Genomic DNA, 26,976 nt, shown 5'->3' with positions numbered 1-26,976 from the left:
CTTTCTTAGCAGCTTTTCTATCTCTAGTGCTGCTTCTTTCCTTTGACTGGGTGGAATGTTGGGAAGGTTTTTTGAAGAGACAGGAGAAATATCGAAGGGGATATGATAACCTCTGGTTATAATCCTATGTACCCAAGAATTGGTGGTGATGGTTAGCCAGCAGAAGGGTACAAAAAGAAACGACCCCCAACCACCTCCAGGGGAAAGGAGTTGGGCCGCTCTTCAGGAGTGCTGGTAGGGTTGGCCAGGGAAAGAGTCCCTGGAACCCTGGTTACGTGGACCCCCTCTGCCCCGAAAGGAGCATCTTCCCTGCGAGTTTCCCCCTCTGCCTCTAGGGGAAAACTCGACCTGTGTGTCACGGAAAGGACCCTGAGATTTCTTGAACCACATCTTCCCACTCTTTTGGTTTCAGGAGAAAGCACATTGAAGGGAAGAATAACGGACATCTACGGCAGAAAGGGTCTTACCGTCCTGTTCACATCTGGCCAGTGTGCTTTTAACTTTGGGTCCAAACAACAAAGAAGCCTCAATGGGAGCATTAAGAAAGGAAGCCTTAAAGGGTTCTGTTTAATTGCACAAGTGCATCCAGGCGTGTCGTCCCAAGACCACAGCTGAACCCGCTGCTCTAGCTGCTCCTTCTGATGCGTGAGATATCAGTCGCATAGAGGAGTTACATATTGACTCAATGGTGGCCAGCTGAGAGGCCACTTTGTCATGGACCTCATCAGACATGGCACCAGCCAAGGTTTCAGAGAGCTCATAAATCAGATCCCTTTGAAGCCTGGTAAAGCGTGCCATATAATTCAGGGACCTGACAGTAAAGGTTGCTGATGCAAAGGTGTGCTTCCCTATCCTGTCCAGGGCCCAGGACTCTTTGTTAGGCGGATGGACAGTCTGGCTTTCTTCTTCTGCCAGATCCTTTATTGTTGCGGTCATCACCACCAAAGCATCCACAGGAAGACCTTTCGACCAATGCGGATCCGTAGCAGGAGGGGGAAAAATCTTATCTGGCCTCCAGGGAATAGCTTTGATGGTGTCAGGAGCCTTCCAAGCACGCTGCACGATAAGCCTGACAAGTTCATCCGCAGGTGGAGTAACCCAGGAGGTAGGGGGCCGGGCGTGAAAAGCCTGCAGGGACACAGATTCCTCAGAGGTCAGATTCGAGGACTGCCAGTCACCTCTCTGTTTCAGGATTTTGAGGATATCACCAAAGGATACCACAGAGGGTGATCGAGGGGATCCTTCCCCCTCATTAAAATCTGTGTCTTCAGTGAGGGACTCCTCTGTGGAGTCCATGTGCTTCTTCTTACACAGACTTTTCTGGTGGTCTTCCTCAGCGGGAGAAGCTGGGGAAGACAGTGGAAAAGGGAATATGTCCTGAGGCCCTTGCACCCGGTGTCTGCTCTGTGTGACTTGTGAACCAGAGGAGGGCGGAGGGAAGACGATCCAGTATCGCCAGCAGCAGCGAAAGCCTTCTCCATCAGTTGGAAGGCTGGTCCACCTGAAGAGGAGTGAATGTCCAGGACAGGTGTCACCCCTCCCCTAAGTGGCTCAGCCTGCCGACCTGGAGTTCCCGGACGGCTGTAGAGCAGCAAATTATGTGTGTCACAACTGACATCCAGGGTCGTAGCAAAACTTTCCTGCCATGAAGGCAACTGCGGTTCCTTAGTGAGATCTGTAAAGGGAACTGCAGAAGGGGAAGACTGTGCTATATCCAAGGACTTCAAAGGCAATGAAGGAGGAGAATAAGAAGAGGTCTTTGGAGATGGGTGATCACCTCCCAAGAAAGGATAGTTCCTGGGGGGGTGGGATACCTCTGGCTAAGAGCACCTGATCCACAAGGCGCAACACATCATGTTCGGAGAGGCTTCTAGTGGACCTCACGGAGACTGAGGGAGAAACAGGCCTGTCCACAGAAGAGGCAAACACGGTGCCCATCTCACCAGTCCACACCAAGAACAATGGTGCCGAGAGAGACTGGACTACGGTTGTCTGCACCGAAGAAGACAACGGTGCCGAAGTCACGGTCTGCACTGACACAGGGATCGGTGCCGAAGTGGTTGTTGGTACCGAAGCCGGAACCGACAAAACTGGAGTCGACAATAAAGGCATCGGTTCCGAATAAGATGTCGGAGTCGACGTGGTCAAGGTCTGTGCCGACTGAGTGGTCGGTGCTGATACAGTAGTAATAGTCTGAACCGAGGAGCCCCTCGGTGCCCATATAGTGAAGGCTGTAGGAGAAGATGGAGCCTAAATCACTAATGGAGCCGAAGGTCTAGGCACCGAAAGCACTGGGGCTGACTGAGTGAGCTCCGGAGCAGAAACTTTAGCCTTTTTAGGTTTTGGTTGGTGGGAGCCCCCAGCCGGGGATGAAGGCAAAGATTTAGCCTTGGTAGGAACATCCAAAATTTTTTTATGGGCTCTAGGAGGGGTTGAGACCCAGAAATAACCTCTGGAAAGGGAGATTTAAGAAGTCCCTTCAGCAACAACTTGTTTTTCCTTTCTAACAAAGTTCTATTAGAAAAATTTTCACAGATAGTACAGGGCGGGTCAACAGATAAGTGGGACGCCCCCAAACAATAAATGCACAAAGAGTATGCATCAGATGTAGGTAATTTGTGTCCACAATCAGAACACCGATTAAACCCCGGACTACCTTTTTTATCTGCCATGATAAAAAAAAAGTAGAAAGTAGAAAAGGGTACCAGCAATGGTACAAAAGAATACCCGAAGGTATGAAAAAAAGGGGGAAGATTACCAACGATGGTTGTTGTTGTTATGTCTTTTGGCTTTTCCCGGTTAGGGGTTGCCACAGCGGAACTCCGGTCCGCTAATGATTGGTAGTTGATTTTTACATGTAAGGGGAGAAATACCTCGCAGTAAAAAAGTAGAAGAAAAACTCAAGAAAATATGGTCGCTAGATGCGATAGAGTAAGAGACAATGAAATAGAAACTTTTCTGACAGAAAAGTTAATATAAATGACTATTTGACAACAAATAACTATACTTAGCTCAAGAGAAGCAGCTTGACACGACCAAATGGCAACGCGGCAAACAAAATATGGGGTAACAGGGAGAGGGGGATTATGGGTAAGAGTTTAGCTCGAGAGTCTGAAGCTGACGCGAGCTTGGAAAATGGCCGGCTCAGTTCCGAGGTCGGAAATGATACCCATGCGTAAGGAATGAATGAGGATTAACAATATCAGATCATATGTTCCCAGTTACCTCTTTCTTCTCCATCACACCTCCAACATTTGCTATCTACCTGAGAAAACATTCTTTGAAGTCTGCTTGGGTTTTAAAAATATCTACGCAAATGCTTCCAAGAAAAGATCTTAAACCTTATGGACTTGGTTGCATGCTTGGGAGCTATATATATGGCCTTACCATTGTTTTCTTGCAAATTGCTTTCCAGTCTCTCTTCCCAATCTTTTCTAACCTCCTGTAATTGATTCTTATAATTAGCATGCAATACTTTTATATGCCTTATTAATTATCCCTTTTATCAGCTGCTTCTGTTCTAGCTTCAACTAAAAAGCATACCTCTATAAGAGCAGGTCTTTCATTTAAAATTCCACTATCCCTTTCTCCTTGCCTGTACTCTTTTAGCCCAGTCCCCTTGGTTCCTTCACTACACTGAAAATGGCTGCCTCACCAGGAAGCCACAATCAATTGTGGTTGTCTCAGTTATTATATTGATTCAGCAAATCTACTCATGACCATGGTCTCTCTCTCTTTTTTTAATTTCTCCAAATCTTTTGGGTTTCTAATACCATGACGGGAATGGACCCCATTCCTAACTCAAAGTACAATTAAAGTTCATGAAATTAGTATTGTTTCACTCTTTGATGTCAGCCAAAAGTGCTCTTCGCAGCATTCACAATGTGCTCAGTAATGACTCCTGCAATTCGTATGGAGTTACATGCATTAGCAGCGTATTTAAATAGGATTGAAGACTATTTTTTATAAGACCCGTTGCTCCTCCTACTACTGGAACTATCTGGGCATCTTTCTTCCACACTGCTCTCTTTTCTGCTTGCAAATCCTGATATTTTATGACTTTGTCTCTCTCTGTACGCAGGACACTGTAGTCATTGGGTGTGGCGATTTCAATGATCAATGCTACTTTTGTCTTCTTTTTCTGGACCACTACATCTGGTTTTCTAGCATCTATATTTTGAACTGTTGGTAATGGGTGATCCCATGTGATGTAGACTTCATCATTTTCTATGATGTTTTGTGGCTCATATTTCCAGTGTTTTTCAGCCACTTAAATACCATAATGTTTGCACAATCCCCACTGCAACAGTCTCGCCACATTATTATGCCTTTCAGTATACAGTCCTTCTGCCATTAATATGTTGCAACCAGCAACAAAGTGTGCAACTGTTTCCAGTTCTGTTTTACAAAGCGTACATTTGTCTGTTTCTCCTACATGTTCAATGGACTTTGTAAACCGTGTACATAGCCCACTATCTTGGGCCGCCAATATTAACCTTTCATCTCTTGATTTAAATTCACCTCTCCTTAACCATTTCCACGTTTGTGCCTGATAAACATGAGGTTCTTCCAGAAGTTTTCTGTACTTGCAACTATATTTATGCTTTTTCCACATTTCTTGCCTTCTCATCTGGTCCTTCACCTTATATTCTTTCTTTTGTTTTTTGGCACATTCAGTTGCTGCCTGATTTTTATATACTTTTGGTTTGATTTCCATTCCTACTTGATGCCAATATGCTTCTGCTAACCTAAGCAGGGAAGTCATCTTAGATTTATTCTCCTCATGTTTCAAAACTTTCACTACGTTTGTGTCTTGTGAGGTCAGCAGATATGTGTGGAGTCCCATGATTGCAGATATATAAATATAATCAATTTCAAGGAGGCCCATCCCTCCCTTCAGAACAGGGAATATATAATCTTGGTATTCACTGATTTTTATAAATCATTTGGTGAGCATGAAGCATCCTTCTTGTTTTCCTATCTCATTTATCCAGCACGTTTTGGGGTCAGTCAATCACTCTAAAACTGTAAGTTGGGACATGAAGAGCAAATTGGTTTACAGTTTGGAGTTTGTTCCTAGATGTCAAAACTGTTGTCAGGATTAATTAAGTCTTCTGAAGTACTCCTAAGTTGTATTCGCATTTGTTCATGTTTTATTGTTGATCCTTCATCAATTCTCAAATTTTTATACACTCCCTCTTGCTCAAGTTCTTTTGTATTACATTCTTGTCCCAAACTGATGTTTTCTTGGTGCTGCAGTTTTCCTGCTTTAAAGGTTGCTTTTGCACATTTATCAAGACCAAATGACATTCTTATATCATCTGAAAAAGTTCTGACAACTTGCAGTTGTGTTTTCAGTTCCTCATCTATTGAGCTATACAGTTTCAAATCGTCGCAAAGAGAAGATGAGAAGAATTTGCACTTTGTTGTTTTCTAGGAGCCAAATTATAGTCATGACCTAAGCTGTTAAGTAGACAGCTTAATAGAATAACGGCAAGGCAAAATAGCAGCGGTGACAGAGTCCCCCTGGAATACCCCCCTTTGGATTTTTATCCCTGGAATAATAAGTTGCCCTTTATCATGGCTTAACTGCAAAGTGGTCTGCCACTGTTTCATGGTCACTGTAATGTAATTGATTAGTGTAGGGTGTCTGTTATACATTTTAAGCACTCTTTTACTCATGAATGTGAGATACTATCAAATGCTTTTTTGTAGTCAATCCAGGCCATACTTAGATTCTTCCTCTTTTTACAGTTCTCCACTTGGACTTTATTTAACAACAAATGATCCTTTGTTCCGTGTGACTTTCTTTTATTACCCTTTTGTTCTGTTGCCATAACTGAGTTTTCTTCTAAATTACTATAAACTCTGTTGGCATCCATTCCAGTGTATAGTTTATACATCGTCGGAAGGCAAGTTATTGGTCTATAATTTTTAGGGTTGCTTGCAGGTTCACTCTTAAGAAGGAGCATTGTTTTTCTTGTTGTTAGCCAGATTGGTGTCTGCTTGGGGTGCGCATATAAATAATTCTTACTCATGGCTAAATCTTCATGCAAAGATGTTAATACTTTTAACCAGAAGTTAAGTACTGCATCTGGGCCTGGGGTTTTCCAATTAGAAACTTTTCTTAACTTTGTTTCAATCTCTCTGGTTGTTACTTAATCCCTTTTCATATCCTGTACCTTTAAACAAATTATGCTTTGTTTTACTTCTTCTATCCAATTAGCATCTTTGTTATGTTCCACAGGATCTTCAAAGATACTTCTCCAAAATTTATTTATTTCTTTTTTTTTTTGTTCTTTTTACCTTATTTCCCAATTCTCTACAAAACTTTTTTGGGCCATCAATAAATTGCTTATTTTGTACTTTTCCTTTCTATTTGTCTACGTATCTTCTAAGTTTTTCCGCCTGTGCTGAGAATTTTAGTTGTCTCCTGTTAAGCTTGTCACATATCCCTATAAGCCTCTTCATACTTTAGTCTTTTGTTCTCCCCATATTTAAATGTCATTGTGTATACCTTATGGAAATATCAGCACAAGCTTATACCTTTTTGTGAGCTTCTTCCACCCAAATACTTCAGCATATACAGAAAATTCAATTGCCCAGTTCTCCCAGATTCTTTTTACAAATGATTTCCTCCTCCTGGCTCCACTGACTACCCCGTATTGTTCTCTTTATCCCTCTCTGTCTCATATTTTCTGTTTTAATAGTTAAAACACATCTATAAATTCCAGACTGGCTACTCGTTGCTTAACTATTTCAGTTACGTGGAAGCCTAACAGTTAATTACTATGGTGATTCTGTTATGTTAGGGGAGCAAAACTTTCTTCTGCTTGGCTTGGTCTGTTCCCTTTTACCTGGGAATAATGCCTTGCCACGTTTTGCCTGTCCAAACAAGTTTGCGATCTTTTTCAAGACTGCCACAATATCACTTTAGCCTGACTGCTCACCTCTTTCCAGACTTGTCCTTGAGCATTCTCTCTGCAGGTTATGTGTTCATCTAGTCTGTTCTTACACTCAACATATATTGACTCCCTATCCAGTGCTCAGCTAGCCTTTTCTACTTGTTCCTTGTGCATCTAGAATGAAGTCTTTCATCCCACTGGCCTCTGCATTTGTTCTCCTCTACCCTAGCACACAACCCAAAAACCAGTCACCCTTAACCCCCAGCTTCCTTTCCTCCTGCCCCCCATTTTGATTACTTGCTTGTCTCTTTCTGCCACTTCGCTTAATTTTAAAACATTTCAGATAATGCCCCCCCCCTTTTTCAAAGCAACTCCACTTTTTTTTTTAAACCAATGTACAAAACATTGCACTTCTTTCTCTCTTTGTTGTTTACCTTATTCCATGTCTGCTGGTTGTTGACTGCTCTTTCATTCCCTTCTTTCTTGTTACTTTGCCGCAATATCTCTGCTGTCAATTCTCTTGTTGAATTTTTCTCTCTCTGATCATCTTCAGAGTCACTGTCTGTTTGCTGGATGGTGTAGGTTGGTTGCCCCTCTACCTATCCCATTGTTTGGCACACAACCCTTTCCCTTTGGCATTAATGACTGCCTGAAACTGATGCTAAAACTTGCTCTCCCATGGCTGCTGACTCAAAATCAATTTTAAAATATCGGCATTCCTTTAGCAATTGCATCTGCAGTGCCTAGAATGACTGAAGACCATCCATCAGTAAGGTCCGCCTTCCACTTAACTAATACTTCAATGTCATTATTTCACCCCTCCTCAACTTACTACACTTCTTATTACTTACATTCTTTTATTTTTTACTTGCTTGGACATACATGAGCTGTACCCCTTCTAATGCTTATCATTAGTATTAATTCTACTACTACTACTACTACTACATATACTTATCCCTATGCAAATCTATGTGAATGTATAAAAACATATACTTGCAATATACTGTTATTTTGTACATATCTATTTTATACATCCCCCTTTCTCCAGGAAGGACTTTTTCTGTAATTGTACTACCTATACCTCCTCTTTCACTAGCTTATTAAAGTATTCTTAAGCACTCATGTGCACGTTTGAGTAGATAATTACATTTATATATATACTGTAATTTTCATATAAAATGCTCACGATCTTAGGGAAAAAACCCTCCTATACTCAAAACCTCTCTGTTTTTTAAATCTCTGTTACTCTGGCTTGCCTTTGAGAACCCAGCAAGTTGTTCTTAAACACCAGAGACCTCCAAAACACAAGTCTGCTACAGCTAACACAGTTTCCACAGCACCCATGATACATACCAACACCACTGTGTCTCACCCACCAAGCCAGCAAGGCATAACACTCAAAAGAACAAGTTTGCTTGTCATTGGAGACTCAACAGTGAGACACAAAGATGTCCCATTCATCAGGCTGGACTAGAAGAAAGTCACTCTCAGCAGTCTGTCCGGTGCCAGGATTCGCCAAATCATGCATGCACTCAGGTCTCTCAGCAACAAGTAATGTTAAGACTCTGTCACAGTTCATGTTGGTGTGAATGTGTGAAGAACCTGAGATGTACCTCTCTGGACTATATGAACAGAGTCGTGGTCGAGATCTATGAGTATGGATCCCAGGCAGGCATGTCTCTAACCTTGAGCAGCATACCACCCTCACCTAGAATGATGCCACAGTATTAACAAAAAGTGATTGATTTCAACAACTGGCTCAGTTTTTGGTGTCATTCCAAGGGGATCCAGTTTCTGTCTGCCTGGGAAGCCATGGTCAGCAAACCTCGCTACTTTGCCAGAGACAGTTTGAGCATAGCACCTCTAGGTTTCTGGCTGCTGACAAAGGCTTTTGCCTCCATCATTGTGTCTTTTTTTAGGCAAGGTCTCAAAAACAACATTACCGACATGAAATTAACCAATCATGCCGCTAAATGCTAGGAGCTTAAACCAAAAACTGCACACACTGGAAGCATTTCTATCACTAGAAGATGTAGATGTCTGTGCAGTCACAGAAAAGTACAGTTGTGTACACTTAACCATAAATGTAGATGTTAGAGTGTATTCACTGTTGCAGTCATTACATTTGGGTTATCTGCTTGCAGTAGCCCTCAGTCGGCCTAATAACAAAGTCTTTGGTCCTGCGTCGGTTGCTGTCCCTTCTTCCATGACGTCAGGTCATCAGGGGTATAAAACATGCAGCAGACGCCATCAGTTTTTCTTGCCTCAGATATCAGGTGCTCCCCTAATGGGAAGCAATTAAATCTATAAATACACGGATATACCTACAACAGAAAAGCAAATACACCGAAAAGCTTTTAAAGCATAGTAAGTGAGAGCAGAGGTATAGCCAAAGGAAGAAAAGGGGGCTGGAGGGAGGGTAACCAGGACTGCAACAGTGAATAGAATCGAACATCTACATTTATGGTAAGTGTACACAACTGTACTATGTTCTTCGTGTTTCACTGTTGCAGTCGTTACATTTGGGTAGATTCCCAAAGTTAAGGTTGGGAGGAGGAATTTAAATAGGATTAGGACCAGCTATAAGGCCCTGCAAGACTGCAGTGGCAAAACCAGCCCTGGATTTAGAGAAAATTGGCAAATGATAATGCTTGGTGAAAGTATGTACAGAACTCCAAGTAGCAGCTTCTAAGATGCCCCTAGTAGGGACGCCCCTGAGAAAGGCTGTAGAGGTAGATGCAGCCCTGGTTGAATGGGGTCTGATGCCTTGTGGGATAGGTTTTCCATAGTGCTTATAGCAGAAATGAATGCAGTGGTCTATGCATTTTGAAATGGTTTGTTTGAAATAGCTTTCCCCTCTGTCCCTGCAGCAAATGCCACCAGTAGTTGTTCAGATTTCCTTTGAGGTTTAGTCCCGTCCAAGTAGAACCTAACCTGTCTAAAGAGTGCAGTATCCATTCCCCTTTGTTTTGGGTGTTAGGAAAAAGGTAGGCAAATGTATGGACTGATTAAGAGCCACACTGGATACCACCTTGGGCATGAAGGAGGGATTGGTTCTGAGGGACACCCTGTCCGCATGAAAGATGATGAAAGGTTCCACTGCCATAAGGGCCTGTAATTCAGATTTGCCAAAAGGAAAGCTGTTTTCCAGGAAAGACATTTTAAATCTGCAGTAGCAGCTGGCACGAAAGAAGGAAGAGTTAGTTTCTCCACGACAAAGTTAAGATCCCAGGCTGGAGTTGGAGCTCTCCTGGGTAGCCTTAGATTTTTGGCCCCTCTGAGGAAAGTACAGTTTTGTACCTACCATAAATGTAGATGTTCGAAGATCCACATTGCTGCAGTCCTTACACTTGGGTAGTCCGCTGTCCTCGGTCGGCCCGAATATCAAAGTATAAGGCTGACGTCGGTCAAGGCGCATAAGACTGACATCAGGACGTCAGGGTACAAATGCGCATGACCGACGTCATATCCTCAGTCTTTTCTTGTCCCAGATGTCAGAAGACCCCAAAAAGAAAGGTCAAAACCAAAAGACAGCAAACAACCAACCAACCACCCTTGCACCAATAATATGTACAATATATACAATATACACAATATTTACAACCCAACCCACACAACCGCCTCTAACTACAGAGGGGAAGGAGGGAGGGTAAATTGGACTGCAGCAATGTGGATCTTCGAACATCTACATTTATGGTAGGTACAAAACTGTACTTTGTTATTCATCTCACATTGCTGCAGTCCTTACACTTGGGTAGAATCCCAAAGCAGAGGTAAGGGAGGATGGCAAAACTATAAAGCAGCAGGAGCTGCCAAAATGCCCTGTAAAATAGCAGTGGCAAAACCAGCCCTAGATTTAGAGTAAAGTGGAAGGTGATAATGCTTAGAGAAAGTATGCACTGAACTCCAAGTAGCTGCCTCCAAAATATCTTTAGTTGCCACCCCTTAAAAAGCTGTCAGTGGCAGTAGCCCTAGTGGAATGAGGCCTAATCCCAGCTGGAATCTCCTTACCATGATGGGAATAACAGAAAGCAATGCAAAACCCAATCCACTTAGAAATAGTTTGTTTTGACACAGGCTTGCCCTGAGAACTCAAAGCAAAAGAAACAAATAACTGCTGAGACTGCCTGAACCCTTTAGTTCTGCTCAAATAATATCGCAACTGCCTGTGTACATCTAAAGTGTGCAAAATCTTTTCCCCTTTATTTTGGGGATTTGCATAAAAAGTAGGCAAATGAATAGTTTGGTTTAAAGCCACACTAGAAACCACTTTAGGCATAAAGATACCCTATCCTTATGGAAAATTAAGAAAGGCTCAACTGCCATAAGGGCCTGTAATTCAGAAACCCTTCTTGCAGAGGTAATGGCCAACAAAAAAGCAGTCTTCCATGATAAATATTTCAACTCGGCAGTAGCTGCAGGCTCAAAAGGTTGTAGAGTGAGTTTCTCCAACACAAAATTGAGATCCCAAGCAGGAGTAGGAGCTCTACGTGGGGGTCTTATATTCTTTGCCCCTCTAAGAAATTGCTTGAACAAAGGATGAGAAAACAATGGTGGGTCACAGTCATAGTGAGCCGAAATTGCTGCAGCATGAACCTTAATAGAAGAGAAGGACAAACCTTTGTCCAGTAACTCAGTAAGATATTGAACAGCCACACTTAAATTAGGCTCAGAAACATCAAATTCCTTTGCTGCACTCCAAAATAAAAATCTCTTCCATTTATCTGCGTACACTTTCCTTGTACTAGGCCTTCTGGCTTCCAAAATAACATTCAAAACTGGCTGTGGAAGTTGAGACCCTCCAGGGTTCAAAACAGAATATGCCAGGCTGTTAGGTGAAGAGAGTGAAGTTTGACACTGAGTAAATGACTGTTCTCCTGAGACAGCAGGTGTGGAATCGAAGGCAAAGGCCATGGAGGCTCCTGTACCAGACTTCTCAGTAAAGGGTACCAGTGCTGTCGAGGCCAATCTGGAGCTATTAAAATCATCTTTGGCTTGTCCTGTCTGACCTTTAGGAGCACCTTTGGGAGGAGAGGCAGAGGTGGAAAGGCATACACATGAAGATTGCTCCAATTGAAAGAAAGAGCATCCACTTTCCAGGCTGTGGGATGAAACCTTTTTGTGCAAAACTTTGGCAGCTGGTAGTTTAGTGGAGAAGCGAACAGATCTATGTCTGGAGTTCCCCATGACACTGTCAATTTCTGAAATACATGAGGATCGGATCCATAATTCGCCTGCTCAACACATCTGCTAAGGAGTTCTGTGCTCCCGGCAGAAACCTTGCCTGAAGATTTAGCTGTAAACTGAGAGCAGTCTCCCACAAAATCATTGCTTGCCTGCATAGAGGATAAGAATGTGTTCCCCCTTGCTTGTTGATGTACCACATGACAGTTGTGTTGTCTGTTAGAATCAACACCTGCCCTGGAAGAAGTAAATCCTTGAAAGCTATTAATGCAAATTGGACTGCTAACATCTCCTTCAAGTTGATATGTAGATGTTGTAGTCTGGCAGGCCACGTGTCTTGTACCCACGTTCCATTTAGATGAGCTCCCCAAGCTTTGTCTGAGGCATCTGTCGTTAGAATCTGACTCGCCTCTGGTCGGGTCACAGAGAGTCCCTTGTTTAGGTGACATTCCTGAGCCCACCACAAAAATTCCTTTTGAATGCAAGGTATTATCTGAATGACAGTGTCCATATCCTGGCAGTGCTGTGTCCATACATTTTTGAGATACCATTGTAGCTTCCTCATATGCAGTTTGGCATTGGGAAGCACCAAAATACAAGATGCCATGAACCCCAAGGCTTGAAGGACTGTCCTTGCAGTCAGCCTGGACTGATGAGACAATTGATGGAAGTAAAGGGAAAGATTCTTTTGTTTGTCCGGGGTCAAAAAGGCCATCTGGGATGCTGTATTCAGTCTTACACCCAGAAAGCACATGTCCTGAGAGGGTACTAGACTGGACTTTATTTCGTTCACAGAATACCCCAGGCATCTTAGCACTGCTATCACATATTGCAAATGATGAAGAAGTTCGTCCCTTCCTTGAGCCAGAATCAGGCAATCGTCCAAATAAGGATAAATCTGTATTCCTTTTAGCCTGAAGAAAGCTATCACTGGAGCCAGAACTTTCGTGAACACTCTGGGCAGTAGATAAGCCAAAGGGCAATGGAGAGAACTGATAATGAGAAGTCCCAGCCCGAAAGCAGATACTTCCTGCAACTTAGTCTGACAGGAACATGAAGGTAAGCCTCCTTGAGATCCAGAGTTACCATCCAGTGATCTTTGCCCAGCAGAGGTAAAAGCTGTTGTAACGTCAACATTTTGAACTTGGGAATGTCCAGATAAGTGTTGAGGATAGATAAATCCAAAATTGGTCTCCACGTGTTCCCCTTCTTTGGTACTAGGAACAGGCGAGAATAAAATCCTAGGCCCACTTCTGGCAGAGGGACCGGCTGTATGGCCCCTATTTGAAGTAGCAGAGAAATTTGTTTGTGAGCCTCTATTCTTTGTTGAGGAGGAGCGTCTGGCATGCCTTTGAAAGGAGGCAAGGTATGGAAATAAAACTTGTAACCTTGGTGTATGATATCCAATACCCATCTGTCTTGGGTAATTAAACTCCAATTTTCCTTGAAAAGTGCCAACCTTCCTCCCAAAGGTGCTGCCAGACGAGAAGGCTCTGGCAGCTGAAAAGGTAGGTCATTGGGCCTGTTTACGAAAGGACTGACCCCTGCCCTCACCGAAGACTGTGCAGGTGAACTCCTGTTCTAGGCCTGAAAGAGCCCTGAGCTCTGCCCCTACCACGTCTAGATCTACCCCTAGACTGGGAATCATAAGAAGGATACGTCCACCCCTTGGTAGGCCAATTCCTACTAAACGTTGGAGGCTGAACCTGCAAAAAATCTTTAACAGTCTGCATAGACTTAGCCTTGTCTTCCATTTTCTTTAAGACTGCCTCCACAGGTGAACCAAACAACACATCAGACTGTAAAGGAGCATCTAAAATCCTTGTCTTAACATGGTCAGATAAATTCTGATCCCTCAGCCAGGCGTGCCTGCGAAGAACTGACCCAGTGGCAGCCACCCTAGACGAGGCCTGTACAGCATCAAAACCACATTGCAAAGAATGCTTACCCACCTGTTCAGAAACATGTACCAAATCCTGTAATTCCTTACACTCAATACCTTCCGCCAGAGCATCTACCTTAGACTTCAATTGAGAAAGTAGATAGTTTTGGTATTTCAACATCTTGAAACTGGCAATTCAAAGCCCTCATAGCTAAGGTGGAAGAAGTATAGACTTTCTTTCCCCATCTATCCAAAGCCCTGGCCTCTTTATCTGGAGGAACCGGATTTTTACAACAGAAGCCTTGACACCCTTAGGCCCTTGACTAACAGTTTCTGGGTCCACCCTAGGACTCTTAAAAATATTTATGAGCTTCAGGCACCCTGTAATACCTATCCGGTTTAACAGGAGCAGGAGGCAAAGAATCAGGATTAAGAGCAGCCTCTGCAAACACATCTTCCACAACATCCAGAACAGGAGGTATAGCCAAAGGCCTATGTTGGGGTAAAACAAAAATTCCTAAGCCTTTTCCTGGAATCAGAGAAGTCCTGACCTTCCCACTTAAAATGTTCCCTCATGGAATGAAGAGTCTCTGAAAAAGAAAAATCCTCTGGAGGAGAAGCAGAAGGAGTAGAATCATCCACATCAGAATCAGAATAAGGAGAATACTCCTGCAAGTCTTCAGCAAGACTCTGAAACATCCGAAGCCTGCTCAAAACTCCCCAACTCTGGTTCCACCCTAGGCCTCTTATCAGGAGGGGGCAAAGAACCTCTAATTAAAGTAATTAAATCTTCTGCCATTTTAAGCATGTGCTTCTTGGGCACAGATCCTGATGAACTAGGAGTGACACCAACAGAAGCTAAACCTGGCCTGCCTCTGGGAGAAGCCTTGGAAACAGAAGGAGAGGGCCTAACCGCCCTAGGAAGGGAGGGGAGTACAGTAACCTGAAAAGCCCCTTCAGCCTGACCTGCCTCCTGAGAGGCCACATCCTGCAATAACAAAGTCTCCCCCTGGGACTCCAGAGAAACCTCCGGCGGAACCCCGGTTCCACCGACACCTCAAGAACCGGCGTCCGCACGGACTCTTCTTGCCTGGGCTTAGCTGCTTTGTCTTTGCGCTTCTTGAAGAAGCGGGCCGGAGCATCCGGCGGCATATTATAATTGCACCGCTTCCGAAGACCAACCTGGCACAATCTAACCTTCGCTAATAGTGTGCTTATTAAACCTAGCACAAAGCGACACCCAACAACGTCGTGCTCAGGCCCCAAACAAGGAATACACAAAGTATGATAATCTCTATGCGGTATCTGTTTCCCACAAGAAATACAGTTATTCACTTTTTCTGACATCCGGTAAACCACTGAGGCAAGAAAAACTAAAATATTCCCCAACGGGTACTTAGCCAACTTTGACTCGGTCTGAAACTCCGAATTCGAAAAATTTCAGAACGCCGAACGGCACTTGCAACGCTGCTTCTGCATCGGACCATGCGGCAAAAAAGACTGAGGATATGACGTCGGTCATGCGCATTTGTACCCTGACGTCCTGATGTCAGTCTTATGCGCCTTGACCGGCAGCCTTATACTTTGATATTCGGGCCGACCGAGGACAGCGGACTACCCAAGTGTAAGGACTGCAGCAATGTGAGATGAAGAACATCTGCTTGAGCAGTGGGTGAAAGAAGAGGGGAGGCTCTGTGCTATAATGAGATGAAATGACTGAGGCATGAATTTTGATGGAGGAAAAAGACAAGCTCTTATGAAGCATCTGTAGAATCTGAGGTAAACTGGGCACTGCTACGTTCATTCCTTGAGACTGATTCCAAGCACAGAATCCTTTCCATTTTGCAGCCTAAGATTTTCTAGTACTAGGCGTCTTTGCCTCTAAAATGACATCCATCACTGATTTACTGAGGGATGGTACAGAAGAGATTAGGTAATTAGCCAGGCTGCTAGGTTCAGGGTTTGCAGTTGAGGGTGCAGAATCTTGTTCTCCTGCTGAGACAACATGGAAGGAGTCTGAGGCAGGTGCCATGGAGCCAAGCGTGACGCACTGCGCAAGAGTGGGTACCAGTGTTGGCGAGGCCAGTCTGGTGCAATTAAAATCGTCCTTGGCTTGTCCTGTTTGATCTTTAGTAGTACCTTGGAGAGCAGAGGCAGAGGAGGAAAGGCATAAACTGATAGGTTTTTCCAGCTGAAGGATAGAGCATCCACTTTCCAAGCTTGCTTGTGGGGAATCCTTGTGCAAAATTTGTCCAGTTGATGGTTCTGGGGGGAGGCAAACAGGTCTATATCTGGGCTCCCCCATATGCTTGTCAACATGTTGAAAATCCTTGGGTCCAGTTTCCACTTGTGTGGGTCCATGAGGTTTCTGCTTAGTCTGTCTGCCAGTGTACTTAGTTTTCCTGGCAGGAACTGAGCTTGTAGATTCACTTGGTAGCTCAAGGCTGTGTTCCACAATGCCATGGCTAGTCTGCAGAGGGGGTAAGAATGTGTACCCCCCTGTTTGTTTATGTACCACATGACAGTGGTGTTGTCCGTCTTTACCATTAGTTGTCCTGGAAGAATGTGGTCCTTGAAGGCTGTCAGAGCATTCTGTACAGCTAACATTTCCTTTTGATTTATGTGCAGGTGCATTTGATTTGGGTTCCATTTGCCCTGAATGCAGTTTCCTGCCAGGTGAGCCCCCCTGCATAGTCTGATGCGTCTGTTGTTAAGATTTGTTTGGCAGGGGGTAATGTGAATGGTAGTCTTCTGTTTTGGTGGCATGCCTCTTCCCACCAAAGGAACTCTAGGCGTAAGCAAGGTATGACAGGAATCCTTGCTTCCAGGCCCTGTCAATGTTGACATCATAGGCTTTTGAGACACCATTGTAGTTTCCTCATATGTAGCCTTGCATATGGAATGAGAAGAATGCAGGAGGCCATGAACCCCAAGGCTTGCAGTATTTGATTTGCAGATAGCTGGGTTTTTATGGCCACTTATTTGAAGTAAGTTGTCAAATGTATCCATTTCTCTGGTATGAGGAAAGCCATCTGGGAAGTTGTATTCAAGCTTGCTCCCAGGAATATAATTTGTTGACAGGGTACCAGGTGGGATTTCTTTTCGTTTATGGTGAACCCCAGACAAGTCAGTATCCTTTGAACAAAGGCCATATAATTGAAGAGAATGCCTTTGCTTTCTGCCTGAAATAGACAATCGTCCAGGTATGGGTATAGTTGAATATTTCTTTGTCTGCAAAATGCAATGACTGGAACTAGGCACTTTGTGAATACCCTGGGCGCAGTAGATAAGCCAAAGGACAGTGCAGAGAACTGGTAGTGCATGTAGCCTGCTTTGAATCGTAGGTATCTTCTGCAAGACTCCCTGATAGGGATGTGCAGGTATGTTTCTTTTAAGTCCAGTGTTGCCAACCATGCATCCTTGCCTAGCATACGAAGCAACTGATGAAGAGTCAGCATTTTGAATTTTGGAATTACCAGAAAGGTGTTTAGAATAGAAAGGTCCAGGATAGGACACCATGTATTGAATTTACTTGGTACCAGGAAAAGTCTCGAATAGAAACCTTGTCCCTTTTCCTCTTCTGGTACAAAATTAATAGCCCCCATGTTTAAGACAGTGAGTACCTGATTTTGGGCCTCTGCCCACTGATTTGGGGGTAGATCTGGCCACCCGCTTGGTGTTGCTTACGTGTGGAAATGAAATATGTATTCTTGGGACACTGTATTTAAAACTCATTTATCCTGGGTAACGAGTTTCCAGTTTTTGGCCTGTAGACCAATTTTTCCGCCTGAAGGAGCATTCAGTTGGGAAGTGCTTGGAAGTCTTAAAAGCAAGTCATTGAGACAGTTTTCCATAGGGGGGAGTCTTGCAGCGCCCAGGTTTGGGTGTGGAAACCCCCCACTGCCTAGTCTTGTGTGTGAAACCTGGGGTTTCTACTGTGTCTGGGTTTGGCTTGAGAAGACCTGGAGGGGGCTGGAAAGGACCATTTTTTAGACGGACAGTGCCTACTAAATCTAGGAGGCTGAACCTGTAAGAAATCTTTAACAGTCTGCATAGATTTAGCTTTCTCTTCCATCTTTTTAAGAACTTCCTCAGCCTTGTTGCCAAACAGGCAGTTCTGGCTTAAGGGAGCATCCAACAATTTAGCCTTAACATGATCAGGCAAAGATTGCTCCTTAAGCCAGGCATGCCTTCTGAGCACAGACCCAGTAACAGCAGCCCTGCAAGAGGCCTCTAATGAATCAAATCCACATTGCAAAGTATGTTTTCCAACCTGCTCAGCAGAATGCATTAAATCCTGTAATTCTTTATCTTCAGCACAGTCAGGAATCAACATCATTTTCTGTTTAAGCAATCCAATAACATGTTGTGGATACTTTAACATATGAAACTGGCAGTTTAAAGCCCTAATGGCCAAGGCTGCAGAAGTGTAAACTTTCTTACTCCATCTATCCATCGCCCTGGAGTCTCTCTCTGAGGCGGTAGGATTTTTTGCAGTAGAAGTCTTAATGCCTTTGGGTCCCTGAGAAATAGTCTCTGGATCTGCAATAGGATTTTTGAAAAGGAACTTGTGAGAATCAGGAACCCTGTAATATCTGTCAGGCTTTCTGGGAGCAGGAGGCAAAGAATCAGGGGCCAAACTAGATTCTGAGAAAGCATCATCAACAATGTCTAGTACAGGAGCTATAGCTAAAGGCCTATGCTGAGGCAGGAGTAAGAAATCCCTAAGCCTCTTTTTTGAATCAGAAAAATCCTGGCTTTCCCAGTGGAAATGCTCCCGTAGAGTATGTAAGGGTTCACCAAAAGAAAAATCCTCTGGAGGGGAAGCAGAGGGAATAGAGTCCTCTGCATCAGAATCCTCATAAGTAGATAAAGGCAAATCCAGATCATCAGAAGAATCAGAAAAATCAGAATCCTGATCAGAAGATTCATATATAACTTCAGTCCTAGGTCTCTTAGAAGGGGGAGAGGTTGGCATCCTCTGATTAGAGTAATAAAATCTTCAGCCATTCTTATCATTTGTTTTTAGGTATAGAGTCCTGAGCATGCGGCCTGGGTGTCGGTTTCTTAGGCATGGTTTGAGATTTTGGCCTAAATGAAGGAGGAGGCGTCAGTTTAATATGCAAGTCTGTAGGCCTGAATACACCCTCAGAAGCCGGTGCATGCACAGCGGCTCCGGAGCCATCCAAGGTAGAGACATCCACAGGTTCTACAGTTGATCCGGACTCCGAATGGGTCTCAGTAGAGGCCTACGAGTCAGAAGTAGTGGGTATCAGGGGCTGCGAAAGCACCTCACTGAGTACTGGCGACTGGCTTAGGAAAAGTGTCGTCAGCAGCTTTGGACCTTGGTGACCTGTCTCTGTCTTTATCTTTGCGTTTTTTCGGAATCCCGGTAGTCGGAATGCTAACCGACGACATTGCTGGATAATTAAACCAAGAATCGAAATATTTAGAAACTAAAATATACCGACGACGGATAGTGCACTGTTAAAATAAAGCACAAAACCGACAGTAAGGCATGCTGTGGTCAGGGCCTAGGCAAGGAATACAGTACGAATGAAAATCTTTGTGAGGTATTTGCTTTCCACAAGTAATGCAATTATTAACTTTTAGGTAAGGAACCCGTGGTAGTGGTGCTGCAGTAGCGTTGTCGCCTCACAGCAAGACGTTGTCCCATTTGATTCTCAGCTAGAGCATCTTCTGTGTGGAGGCATGATTGAATGAGTGTGCCTTCATTGAAGGTTGTGCGTCAGGGCTGGTAACTCTGCATGTAAAAATCCACTACCAAACATTAGCGGACCGGAGTTCCGCTGTGGCGACCCCTAACTGGGATAAGCCGAAAGACACAACAACTGACATTGGTAAGGAGCAAGAAAAAGTTTCCCCAGTGGGGGTACTTAGCTTTAGTTGAAGACTTCTGTTCTGAAACTTGAAAATGAAAATTTCAGGAGTCGGCTGGCCGGCACTTGCAACTGCTTCTGCTTCAGGCACCGCACGGCAAGAAAGACTGATGTAATAGCGTCGGCTGCATGTTTTATACCCCTGATGACCTGACATCATGGAAGAAGGGACAGCAACTGATACAGGACCCAATACTTTGATAATCAGGTTGACTGAGGGCTACTGCAAGCAGATAACCCAAATGTAATGACTGCAACAGTGAAACACGAAGAACATCCTGGTTTATGACCTCAGAGAGTATCCCAGCCATGCAAGGTTATTTTGCTTTCCACACCTTTAGACTGCAAAATGAACATGTGAAAACAGAGGAGGTGGTGTATCAATCTACATTAAAGATAACTTCACCTCACATCTGGTTAGACTGGACAACTCCATGGAGTTACTCCAGGTCCAGGTTATGATGGGAAAGATCCTCATTCAAGTCCTAGCCAGTTACAGATCCCTCCCATGGGTCGTGACACCCACAAAGCCTACTTAACCAAACTGAAAACAATCCAAATTTTACCAAGCACACTGGTTATGGGGGATATCAATTACACCATCATCAAGTGGGAAACCTACTCTAGCCCAAACTCTCTACCACAAAAGTTCCTTGACTTTGTGAATTCAAATACCCGGGAGCAATTGTCCATACCCTGACAAGAGGAACAAACATTCTAGATATTGTCCTCACATGTCAAACAGGTGCACTGTTGGACTTTCATTAGTTCAAACTGACCACAAATCAGTCATCTTCATACTAACACCAGAACTCACAAAGGGTGAAATCAGACTGAAAAGTTTCATCAAGGCAAACTATACCCTCCTAGGTGAAGGTATAACTGCATTCCAAGCCCCACCCCAGGCTGAAAGTGGTAACTGCAACAAAGCTTAAACTAATGGCCTGTACAATCAACTTGCTTAAGTGTATAAACTCAGCTGTACCAGACAGAATAAAAGCCAGAGCCCCAAGTAAAATCAAGTTGCCATGGCGGACTTCCAGCATCAACAAACTCTGCAAGAAATGCTAAAAGTTGCTGTCCAAGAAAACAAAGACAAGGACTCAACAATGGAAAAGCACCCTCTCCTCAGCCTTAAAAGGCAAATAAAACAACTTGTCAAATCCTCAGGTTCCTTTGAGAGAAACCTAGCAAGTACTGCCAAGGATAATCATAAGGCCTTTTGCAACTATGTACAGAACCTAAAGGATAGGACCTAAGCATGTGCAGAACTGCTGGTCAATGGTATCACACACTGATCCCACAGAGATAGTGAACCTGCTAGTAGATAGGTTTGATGAAAATTTCACTCCCTTATCCCCTCCTAACTTAAAACAAACCCTCTCCCAAACCCCCCCACCATACATATCTAAAGAAAGTACAGTTGTGTACACTCACCATAAATATAGATGTTCGAGTGTGTTCACTGCTGCAGTTCTAACCATTGGGATATACATGCTGTGGTAGCCCTCAGTCAGTCCGAATACCAGAGTCAAGGTTTTGTGCGTCAGCTGCTTTCACTTGCTGGCTGACGTCAGGTCATCCAAGCTATAAAGGAGAGCAGGCGACTCCATTACCTCAGTTTTTCCTTGCCTTAACCAACCAGGGAGTAAAATTTTAATAATTATTAGTAGCCCTGGGGTCAGAGACCCCCGTAAAAATATGTCTCTCTCTCTCTAAGGAAAGCAGATATCAGGGGGAAGGAAGGAGGGAAAGCATGACTGCAGCAGTGAACACACTCGAACATCTACATTTAGGGTGAGTGTACACAACTGTACTATGTTCTTTGTGTTTCACTGCTGCAGTCCTAACCATTGGGAAGATTCCCAAAGCTGAGGAGAAGGGTGGAAGGTTAATACAAACTTAAGACTGGGTGAGCATGCCCTGCAGAATTGCAGAAGCAAACCCAGCCCTAGCTTTTGAGAATAGGTTCAGATGGTAATGTTTGGTGAATGTGCGGACTGAAGTCCATGTGGCAGCTTCCAGGATGTCCTTGGTGGGTATCCCTTTAAGGATGCTGTGAAAGTAGAGGTTGCCCTAGTGGAATGGGTTCTGATGGTTGTAGGGAGTGGTTTTCCATGCAATGAGTAGCAAAATTGGATGTAGTGTGCTATCCATTTGGAAATGGTCTGTGGATATTAGTTTCCCCTGTGCCCCTGTTTTAAAGCTGACCAAGAGCTGGTCAGTTTTCCTGAATGTCTTTGTACGATCCAGATAAAATCTGAGTTGCCTGTGCACATCCAAAGAATGCAGTATCCTTTCCCCCTTGTTCTGTGGGTTAGGGAAGAAGGTGGGCAGGTGGATGGTCTGGTTGAGGGTAACATCCGAAACCACCTTTGGCATGAAGGAGGGATTGGTTCTCAAGGAGACCCTGTCTGCATGGAAGATGATAAATGGCTCAATGGCCATTAAGGCTTGAAGTTCTGACACTCTCCTGGCTGAAGTAATAGCCAGGAGAAAGGCAGTCTTCCAAAAGAGGTACTTTAGTTCTGAGGATGCTGCAGGCTTGAAGGGAGGCAGAGTAAGCTTTTCTAAAACACAGTTCAGGTCCCAGGCTGGGGTGGGCTGTATTCTGGGAGGTCTGATATTAGAGGCTCCTCTAAGGAACTGTTTGATAAGAGGGTGGGAGAACAATGGCTGTTCTGTATCAAAGTGTGCCGAGATGGCTGAGGCATAGATCTTTATGGAGGAGAAGGAGAAACCCTTATTAAGAAGCTCAGCTAGATAATCTAGAATAAGGGGAATGGAGGGCAGACATATGTCTACCCCCCTGGACTGGCTCTAGGAGCAGAATCTTTTCCATTTTCCAGCGTAAGATTTTCTTGTGCTGGGCCTTCTAGCTTCTGTGATGATGTCAAGGACTTGCTTGCTTAGCACAGATTCCTTGTTGGTTTTGGTAGAATAAGCCATGCTGAGAGCTTGAGTGCCTGAAGTTCTGGGTGCAGCATTGCCGCCCCCCCCCCCCAGGGATAGCAGGTAAGGCATCAGAGGTAGCTGCCAGGGGGGCTGGTGAGATAGGCTGCACAGCAGTGGGTACCAATGCTATCTGGGGCAATGAGTATTGTTCTTGTTTTTTTTCTACGTTATCTTGATTAGTACTTTTGGAATGAGAGGTAGAGGTGGGAATGCATACACAGAGGGTATTCCAAGGGAGGGTAAGGGCATCGACCCTCCAGGACAGGTGATGGTACTCCCTGGTGCAGAATTTCTGTACTTGGTGATTTAAATGAGAGGCAAAGAGGTCCACCTGTGAGGTCCCCCATGTGTGGGTAATTTGCGGAAAAATGTCTGTGGATTTGCCATTCGTGTGGGTCCAGCAGGTTTCTGCTTAGGTAGTCTGCCAAGCTGTTGTTGATGCCCGGTAGGTATTGGGCTATAAGATGCAGTCCCATGCATGAGGCTGCTAGCCACAGGTTCATGGCTAGTCTGGACAGGGAGTAAGATTGAGTCCATCCCTGTTTGTTGATGTACCACATGACTGTGGTGTTGTCTGTCTTTATGAGAAGAACCCCTGGTTTGAGGTAGGGTTTGAAGTATGCCAGAGCATTTTGTGCTTCTACCATTTCCTTTTGGTTAATGTGCAAGGGTAGTATTTGTGCGTCCCAGAGACCTTGGGTGAATCTGCCTTCTAGGTGGGTGCCCCAGGCTATGTCCGAAGCATATGTAGTTATGGTCTGGTCTGATGGACGGAGGGTGAATGGAAGTCCCTTGTTCAGAGCACAGGCCTGGGCCACCAGAGGAACTCGGATGTTATGCAAGGGATCACAGCCAGGGAGCTGTCCAGAGGTTGTGAGTGTTGACACCATAGGTTCTTTAGGTACCACTGAATTTTCCTCATGTGTAGTTTGGCCAGAGGTACCAGGAGGATGCATGAGGCCATGTACCCTAGAGCTTGCAGGAACTTCCTGGCAGAAAGCTGAGTTTGGGAGCCCAGAGTAGTGAAGCATTTTGGTAGGAAATTTTGTTTTTCTGGGGACAGAAAGGCCATTTGCTGTTCTGTGTACAGTAAGGCTCTCAGAAATATGATTGTCCTGGTAGGTGTCTGTTTTTATTTCCTTTCGTTGATAGTGAACTCCAGAGAGGTGAGTAGAGTTTTTACAAATAAGAGGTGCTGCAGGAGCAGCTCCTTGCAGTCTGTCTGGATGAGACAGTCGTCCGGGTAAGGGTGAATTCTGCACATTGTTTTGCCTCCAAAAGGCAATGGCAAGAGCTAGACATTTGGTGAATATCCTGGGTGCAGTAGATAAGCTAAAGGGCAAAGCAGAGAACTGAAAGTGTAGTGATCCTGCTCTGAAGCGCAGGAATTTTCTGCATGATTCCCTTTTTGGGATGTGCAGGTAAGCATCCTTTAGGTCTAAGGGGACCATCCAGGCTTTGTTTGGCAGCACTGGTAGAAGCTGTTGTAAGGTAAGCATTTTGAATTTTGGGATTACCAGGAAGGTATTGAGAAAGGATAGTTCTAGGATGGGATGCCAAGTCCCCTGTTTCCTGGGAACAAAGAACAGTCTGGAGTAGAATTCTTTTGCAACTTGTTCTGGAGGTACAGGTTCTACTGCCCCTAGAGATATTAGGATTTGCACTTGTTTTAGTGCTTCTGCCCACTGCTTTGGAAGTAGGTCTGGGTACCCTCTTGGAGGTGGTAGTTCTTGGAAATTGAATTTGTACCCTTTAGCAAAGATTTTTAAGACCTATTGATCTTTTGTTACAAAATTCCAATTTTCTCTGCATAGAGATAGCCTTCCTCCTAGCTTTTGGTGTGGTGGAGGCAGGCATAGATGGGAAAGGTAGTCATTGGGAGTTTTTTCCATACAGGGTTGCTTTTGAACTCCCTGCTCTAGTGTTTGAGGGGGGGGGGTCACCGTTTTGTTCTTCGCTGGCCCTGAGTTTTAGTCCTGGTGGGTCTGTCCCTATGGGTTTTACCTTGTGCCTGCCTGTTTGGTGCAGGAAAGGACCAGGGTTTAGAGGGAAAATTTCTGCTGAACCTAGGAGGTTGTACTTGAAGAAAATCTTTAACAGTCTGCATCGATTTTGCTTTGTCTTCCATCTTTTTAAGTACCTCTTCAATTTTCTGCCCGAACAAGCAGTCTTTGTCAAGAGGTGCATCCATGATTTTAGCTTTGACAGGACCAGGGAGAGGTTGTTCCTTCAGCCATGCATGTCTTCTGATAAAAGATCCTGTTACTGCTGCCCTGCTAGAGGCTTTTAGGGCGTCAAATCCACAGTGCAAGGAGTGCTTTGCCACTTGAGATGAAGAGTGCAGTAATTCTGCTATCTCTTTATCGCTGGCAAAATCTGGAAAAGCAGAAATTTTCTGTTTCAAAAGTTCCAAAGTGTGCTGTTGATATTTTAACATATGGAACTGACAGTTGAAAGCCCTTATAGCTAAAGTTGCAGAAGTATGTACTTTTTTACCCCATCTGTCTAGGGCCCTGGATTCTTTGACTGAGGGAGTAGGATTCTTTACAGAGGTAGCCTTGACTCCCGTAGGTCCCTGAGGAATCACCTCTGGATCTGCTACAGAATTTCTGTAGAGGAATTTATGAGACTCAGGTACCCTGTAGTATCCATCAGGTTTTCTGCGGGCAGGTGGAAGGGGGTCAAGGGTAAGGCTGGATTCTCGGTAAACATCATTTACCACCTCTCCAAGATGGGTGGGATGGCCAGAGACTTGTGCTGGGGTAGGTCCAGAAACTCTCTTAGTCTTTTCTTGGATTGAGGGAAATCCGTTGATTCCCATTGGAAGTGTTCCCTGAGGGTGTGGAGGCTTTCCCCAAAGGAAAAGTCCTCCAGAGGTGATGCAGAAGGTATAGAGCCTTCTGCATTTGAATCTTCATAGACAGTAAGAGGATTTCCTCTACAAAAATAGAGTAGTCAGATCCCTCTGAGTCTAAATCCGATTGGATGTCTGGAGAAGGTTCCATTCTCCTTTTGGCTGATGTGGCCTGATTATCCCAGATGAAAGTGATGAAATCCTCTGCCATTTTAAGTATTCTAGTTTGAGAAGGGGGAGGAGTAGTGGAATAGAGACTTTTTGCTGTTTTCTTTGGAGTAGCTCTAAGTCTGGCCAGAAGAGTATCCCTCGGTGCTGTTGCTGTTAGTCGGAAGAGAGGGTGAAGGCCTTGAAGTGAATTATGAAGTGCAAGCGGTATCCTCGGAAGCCAGTGCCTGTGTAGCGGCTCCGGACCCAACCGTGGCAGAGACAGCCAAAGGCTCATTATATGATGCAGTTTTCTGGGGCATACAGGACTCCAAAAGGGTCTCAGTAGAGGCCTGCAAAGTAATTGAGTCGGGCATCAGGGGCTGCGAAAGCGCCTCAATGTATTCCAAAGAACTGACGACCCTTTTAGCAGTGGTGTCGTCGGAAGGCTTGGCCTTATGTGGTCTGTCTCTATCCTTTTCTTTAGGTTTTTTTGGAAGATCTGTGGTTTGCTGAATGATGGATGCCATATTGGTAATCAGAGACAGAAGACGAAAATATGTGGCTACAAACAGAGCTCTATGACGAATAGTTCTAGCGTTAAAGATGGCACAGAACTGACAGCGGGGTACATCATGATCTGGGCCTAAGCAAGTGACACAGTAAGAATGGAAGTCTCGGTGTGGAAATGAAATTTATTCCTAAACCTCCATTCAGAGTAGTAGATTGTCTAACAGAACTAAAGCTTTTCCTTAGGAAAATCAACTTGGCCTTAATGTTTCACAACAGAATTGACTACAGAGAGACAATAGAAAAAGTAGAATTAAAGAAAAAGAGTGCATTTATACCTCCCACTCATCCCAATACTGTCATGTATGAGAAAGTAGTTTCTAGGGAAATTTATAAGTTGAAAAAGAATAGATTAAAAGGTGATTTAAATACTAATTTGACAGAAGATGAAGTTAAAGTGCTGGAATTATATACTATGGAACCCAGTATAAGAATAATGAAGCCAGATAAGAGAAAGGGTGTTATTTTGTTTGATAGAATAAAATATATATCCAAAATGTATAAAATATTACATGAATCAGGAAATTATGAAATGGTTTCTGTAAATGAAATCAATATAGGACACAGAAGAAATGACAC

The 26,976-nt window shown here is 44.1% G+C and overlaps 1 protein-coding gene across 1 annotated transcript in view; it reads right to left on the bottom strand.

Moving 5' to 3' along the window:
• The window catches only part of XPR1 (xenotropic and polytropic retrovirus receptor 1), a 2,667,923-nt gene that overhangs the window by 610,774 nt on the left and 2,030,173 nt on the right, over positions 1 to 26,976 (bottom strand). The window contains 1 exon segment of the mRNA XM_044085740.1: positions 10,998 to 11,028. Coding sequence (XP_043941675.1) covers positions 10,998 to 11,028 — 31 coding nt within the window.

Source organism: Protopterus annectens, chromosome 10.part0, assembly GCF_019279795.1.
Source record: "Protopterus annectens isolate FY-2018-M chromosome 10.part0, PAN1.0, whole genome shotgun sequence".
Lineage (NCBI taxonomy): Eukaryota > Metazoa > Chordata > Ceratodontiformes > Protopteridae > Protopterus > Protopterus annectens.
The sequence above is the reverse complement of the archived record's forward strand: the minus strand, read 5'-3'. Positions and strand labels throughout refer to the sequence as shown.